Source organism: Gavialis gangeticus, unplaced genomic scaffold, assembly GCF_001723915.1.
Source record: "Gavialis gangeticus isolate Ggan-Ray unplaced genomic scaffold, GavGan_comp1, whole genome shotgun sequence".
In the NCBI taxonomy this organism is placed as follows: Eukaryota; Metazoa; Chordata; order Crocodylia; family Gavialidae; genus Gavialis; species Gavialis gangeticus.
The window spans coordinates 673,077-679,376 of NW_017729018.1; the positions used below are offsets into that span (position 1 = coordinate 673,077).

The following is a 6,300-nucleotide window of genomic DNA, read 5'->3' on the forward strand; positions in this document are numbered from 1 at the left end:
AGCCCTGCAGGCAGCCTGGCAGTTGCCTTGGAAGGCAGGCTCCGCCCAAGAAAAGCGGCAAGCCTGATTTCCACCCCCCTGCGGAGCCTGCCTGCCTGAGCTGTGCAGGGGCCCTGTGCTTTCCTCCCCGGCTGCAATGCCCCCTGGGACCACCTGAGTCAGGTGCCTGCGGGCATGTGCCGTGTAGAGAAGCACCAGCCCCCCCACCCTCCCCTGCTGCAGCCCGGGGACCACTCTGTCCGCCGGTAGCTCGCCCCCCCACCCCGTCACCAGAGAAGCGGTTAAGTCGGGTATGTGCACAACCCAGGGGTTTAAAGGGCCCTAAATTGAAACGGTGTTTTTAAAAACCCACCACTTCAATTTAGGGCCCCTGCTTCATCTACACACACCTTTGGATATCAGGAAAATCTTCATCGCCATTGGAACAGTGCGGCAGTGAAACAGACTACTTAGGGAAGTTGTCAAATCCCCACCATTGAAGATTTTCAAGAACTGGAAAGGTGTTGGTCAGGGATGATCTAGGAGTACCATGTCTGGAGTGTTCTGCAATGAGCAACAGCTGGATTCCTGGGAGATAACAAGAGCCCTGCTGCCTAAAGCAGGTGGATACTAGACATGACCATGCTCAGCAGCAGCAGAATGAAGCGGAGCACCATAAATGGTTTAGTCATGCATGAAAAGTAGAGGGACCTGGGATAAGTTATGGGAGGGAATACAGAAAGGGGAGTTCTGACTATTCTGTAAGAGGGTACGATGCGTGGAGTTGTGCTTGCTGCCCCCAGGCTGCAGAGCAGAATGGACTGTTGGCACACCCCAGTCAAAACCTCAAGCCTTGGCTGCACCTAATACCCAGGGGGAATCCTTCTTTGCCCTGAGTGCCACCCAGTAAAGCCCATGCTTCTGGGGTTTGCTGGTTGCCACTTGGGGTAGAGAAAGACTTTCCCCCACTCCTATTGCTACAGGTATGGGGGGGGGGGGGCTCCCCAGCTCCCTCAGATGTTGGCTGCAGCTAAGGCTTGCGTTTTTGACTGGGGTGTGCCAATGATCCTGCTGGAGCAAAGCCCAGGGAACCGTGGCCTTCTACCTTGGATCTCTTGAGTGCATTTTAAACAACCCTTGCAGAAGGACACTGACCACCCTGCTTTACCTATGGCAGGTCAGGGTGCTTTTGGTGTCTCTGGGCAATGTTTTGTAGTTGTACAACAAGGTTGATGGTGTAATTTTAGAAATAGGTTAGACAAAGACTTGTATAGGATTGTTTTGATAGGGATGATCCTGCTTCAAATGGGAGGCTTGGACTAGAAGTCCCTTGTAGCCCTACTTTTCTATGAAAAGCTGTTTGTAGTGGATCCCCCCCCCCCCTTTTTTAAGTGAACGCACTCCAAATGCAGCCTCCATGGTCGCTGTCCATCCTTTCAGTATCTCACTGCAGCAGACACAAAAATGTAGGTATCCATGGCCACTCAAAATAAATGTAATAACCCTGATAACCTGCCCCTGGCAGATGATCCTCATTTGCTTTTGCCTGCTTCCACGCTACAGCTCCAGGTCAAGATCTGCTCGTTAGACCCTCTGTACCAAACATACAACATTCAGATCCCATTCAAGATGTGTTCCTTGGCAAGGACTACAGCAACACTGACTGGAGAGGTACAGTAGCTGTGTGTATGTCACTTCCTGTTCCGATTCTGCCTGCTGACACAAGAACATTTTCCCCAACTACAGTGAGGCCGACTTAAAATAACCCACGAGTCAGTGTAGTACTGGGGGCTCTTTCGAGCCTTCAGACTAGAGCCCAGCTACAGCATGAGCAGCAGTAGTGCAAGCTTCTCAGAACAGACCACAGTCCTGCCGGTTTACCTCCACACACATGAAAGGACCCCTTCTATGGCTGGCACAAGGTCAATTTTCAGGGATTTGATCTGTGAAAGAGACTGTCCATGAGTTCCCATCACAGCAAAGAGCTTTGTGATGTGGACACTTGCATACTAAGAATGGGACTGGGAATCAATAACTCCCTGGACATAAGATACAAAACCAGAGCAGCCATCAAGTACTAAGATCTCTCACCTAACATAGCTCTGGGCCTGGTCTGGCACTGGAGACCAGATGCGACACCCTTATTGCCCAGTCCCCCCACACTCCAGTGACCCCATAGGTAACTGCTTCAAAGATGGAACCATGAAAGTACTAGTGCCTTTCTACCGGCAGACAGTTTCTGGCTTTTCATTGGGAGGAAAAGCACCTGGATCACATTTCCTTAATAAGATACACTGACCAAGTGAACACAACCACATGAGCCCTTCCCCATTTCTTTTCCCAAACCCTTATTATATGTGCAGCAGATGAAAGACCTGTGATTTCCCTGTGGTAATCAAACATTACATTCTGCTGAGGAATCTGCTTCTCTCTTAGTTGGAGGGCTGGAAACTCTCATTTTGGCTGGGTGGGGGGGAAAACAACTAAAGGACAATACAGAAAAGACAGTTTTATAAGCAGGTCGGTCTTCATTGTCTATTGTACTATGTTAATATCCCAAGATCTGCACCATAAAAAATAACAGAACATCTGACATACCCTCGTAAAGTGTCTTGGCCTCTTCTTCTCACTCTGTTTGCTGGCTGTCTTTCCTCATAGCCTGAAAATCTGTCTGTCTGCAAGTCCCCGTCATATTGACACTGGGCTTGTTCCACATACAAAAGTGCTGTACATCCCAGCATGAATTTGGCCAGCCATAATACCCCCATGATGGCAGCAATTCCTCGATTCTCCTGGCTTTCCTGAAAGCCTCTTCCAGCTGGAGGGCCCTTGTAGCCCTCTGTGAGGATAGACTGTGGCGGTCACCTCTGAAAGCCAAGCTGCTGTCTTGATGTTCCCCTTCTGAAGCTAGAAGCAGACAAAGGATGGAAAGGAGGAAAGACAACTTTAACATGTTTTAAATAATCATTCATCCCAGGCTGTCCCTCCCTGGTGTTAACGCAGTGAGATCATATAATCACACTTGGCTGGATTCTGCATGGGGAGCCAGGCTAACCAGCTTACACGCTCAGTCCTCACAAAGACATTGGCCAAAGAATTCCTTTCCCCAAACTTGGGAAATAACAGAGGCTGCTTCTAGAAATCTATACAGAGGAACTGCTTTTCTTCTCTCCACTCCGTTCTTCTGACCTGGCAGAGTTTTTGTAGTGCAACAGAAATGTAAAGAGTGACTAATCTGTGCAGGAGACATGACGGAAGACTAGAGGTGGGTTTGGCTTTTGCTGAACTATGGAACCAAATTGTGACAGCAATTTCTGACTGCAGTTCTGGGCAGCAACATAAGAGCTACACTATGGAGCCAGTGGCAATATTGCAATGACAATGGCTTCTTGGTGAAGGACTGTCCTAGTATAGGCAGACCACATATGCTACCCAGAGATGGAACAGGAGCTGGGGAATGTAGACAAGGAGAGACTTAAAAACAACCTCTCCCATCCCTGGTATTTCCAGCTGGTAGAGGGAGGCTCCTTTAAGAGGTAGCCAGTAAGCATGGGGTGGGGACTCTGGGACTGGTGAAGTGGAAAGTTGAATGAGGGTCGTGAGATGGATAGGCACAGCTACAGCAAGAGGAGGAACGTGGCATGTTCTTTTTTTTTGCTCGGTGAGAAAGTACAAGACCTTTGGGCAAGAGAAGAGGCCATATGGTTGGGAAGTTGAACCTCTTGTGTTAAACCAACAGGCAGGGTAATGCAGCTATAGAGCCTCTGGACTGCTACAGGCCTCGGGGAGGCATGGGAGCTTTCACATAAAAGGGTAAGGAGCAGAAGCACGGACACTTTGTGGGAAAGGCAAATGGTTGTGCCATAGTAGGAGGCAGGCAACAAGAGATTCTGGGTGTTCCTTAATGCCATATTTTTGGCTACTGCGCTGAGTGAGCATCAGTAGCTTGGGGCCTGCAGAGATGAGGGCAAAGCTATTCCAAGACGCTGGTGTCAACACTGCATCTGACCTCAGGCTTAGGGCAGTGGCTGAGTATCATTGTCCAGCAAGCCCAGGCAAAGAAAAATGGGAGTCAAGCTTGCAGCTTTCTCCAAAAAAACCCCAACACACAACAGGGGCCACCAGAGACTTTTTGCTACAGTCAGCTCATCATGGATCAGTTTTAGTGACCGAAGCAAAAGTCAAAGCCAAAGCCGGAGACCTTCCAAGCGGAGGGCTAGGGAATGGCTCGTGCTGCCAGGGAGAGCCCACACAGTGGGGAGAGGGACCTTGGTGTCTCACTGTTGGAGCTCTTGGCCCAGGAGAGAGGGGTGGGGGGGATTCAAGCTGTGGCCCTGTGGACCCATCTGTGTTGCAGTGAAGATTCATGTCTCTGAAGAGGGAATGCAGCCTGTACTGGGGGCCACAGTAGGGAAAGCCCAGAGATCTCCAGAGCATTTGTATTTCAGTTTCAAAGGGATTTTGCCCAGCCCTTTCTCTTTAGCAATGTGGACTCAGTTATGCGGGACTTTGATCTCAGGCCTGCAGAGTACAAGGAGTGCCAGCCCAAGCAGCAGAAGCAGGGCCACCTGCCACGAATACAGCTGCAGGCAGGTAGCCATACTCCTGGCCCTCCTAAGGAGAACGGTGTGCAAACTGGGACTGATGGCTCTGGATACGGAGAGTGGGGCTCCCCGGGAAGATGCCCTGGAATTGCGATGAGGGTTCTGCCTGGGATGCAAGGGGTGTTTTTGGCAAGCAGGGGTGTGGGCCTGGGGTCAGGGCAACTGCCCTGCTGGGACTGCTCTGATGGGACAGACAAAATTGCTGCAAATAATCACCACTTTGGTACTCCGTGCCCAAACCATGCTTTGCCTTCCAGGCCCCCCCATTGCCCCTCCTATTCTCAACCCCCCACCCCACACTGGCTTGTGCAGACATTCAACCACTCTGCTGCAGCCCCTCTCCTCCCACCTCCCCCAGTCCTTCCAGGGAGCCAGAACTGTGAGCTGGGCCCTGGGAGAGCTTTGACTTCCAGTCTTCCTGGGGAGGGCCAGAAAGAGCCTTTCAGGCCAGACCCCTCCCCCCAGTCTGCTGCTACCCCCTACCTACCCTCCCCCAGATCAAAGTGTCTGCTCCTGCTGAGAGGCAGAGCCTCCAAGTATGCTCCTGCTGGGAGGAGTAGGGCCCCTGAGCCTCCCCTAAATGTCCCTCTTGCTCTCCCACAGCAGCAGTTTCCAATTCCAGCCCAGCCCCAAAGCAGACAAAAATCAACTCAGGGAAGGCAGAAAATGTGTTTGAACCATTCAGAAACTCACATCACCAGAGCAATATCCCTGTTGAGAATCCCTCAGCTCTTGAGGACATGCGTTTTTCAGCCGCTAATATTTCAAAGGCAGTAAATGAGAAAGACAGAGGGTGGAAAGGAGCAGGCAGAGCTGGAAGCAGAGGCAAAAGGAGAGACAAAGAAACTCCCCTCCCTGCAGTGTCTTGCAAAACTCTGCTACACATGCCTCTCTGCTGAAGGCTAGGATATGATTATTTCCAGCTAGACAAAAGGAGGTATGTTTTCAGAGAGTTCAGAGTAAAACACATAAAAAGCTTGTCAGAAAAAGCAGAGTTTTATACTTTAAAAAAAGTTTTCAAGTTCTTGTGCAGTGATTTAAATTGCAGAGACCTTACAATGAAATTAGAATCACAACAGTGATCAATACACAGACACATACCTCTGAAAGTGTTAAAAACAACAGTCTTGCTAAAAGAATATGGAAAAGTCATTTACACCATCAGCAGAGAGTTAGAAGAAATAGCTCAACAAAATTATCTGCAGCTCTGAGAAATTCCATTAAAAACACATTTTGTAAGAAATCAGCATTGACAAAGGAAAAAAAAACTAATCAACTCAGATCTAAAACTACCTGGCAGAGTTGATGGGAGCAGGGGAGATATAGCAATCTGTGTTATTAAGTGTCAGAGATTAAAAAGAAGATATACATAAAAAATAAATTAAAGAGGCATTCAAACAATTATGAAGTAGCTTACTGATAAAGAGAAAAAAAAAATCAGCTCTACAGGTCTGGATTTAGTCTGAATCTGTTTAAATACCTTCAGGTCCTGGAACTGGTGTTGTGCCCAGAGCTCCTTTGTTCAGTGGAGATCTGGGCAGAAAAGAAGGGAATAAAACCTTTACCCTGAAGGAAAGAAAAAAGGTACAGCCTAATCCAAATTGGACAGGGGGAGGGCCTTGCTGTGAGAGAAGGGGTGCAGGGGGAGTGGGAGTAAGAGGAGGACAACCCTATTGCATTCTTGAGCCAAAAGTTTTTAACTTCAAGTGGGGGTGGC

The 6,300-nt window shown here is 49.1% G+C and overlaps 1 protein-coding gene across 2 annotated transcripts in view; it reads right to left on the reverse strand.

The window, feature by feature from the left end:
- FBN3 (fibrillin 3) overlaps positions 1-6,171 on the reverse strand; it is a 295,809-nt gene extending 289,638 nt beyond the window's left edge. The window contains exons 1-2 of one of the 2 annotated variants that reach the window (XM_019513191.1): positions 6,064-6,171; positions 2,578-2,886 (exon numbers count right to left, since the gene is read on the reverse strand). In XM_019513191.1, coding sequence (XP_019368736.1) covers positions 2,578-2,747 — 170 coding nt within the window. In that variant the 5' untranslated portion in view covers positions 2,748-2,886; positions 6,064-6,171. Of the gene's footprint in view, positions 1-2,577; positions 2,887-5,276; positions 5,296-6,063 lie in introns of those variants that run through there. The other variant, XM_019513193.1, reaches the window with a different exon arrangement.
- Between the last annotated feature and the right edge of the window lie 129 nt (positions 6,172-6,300).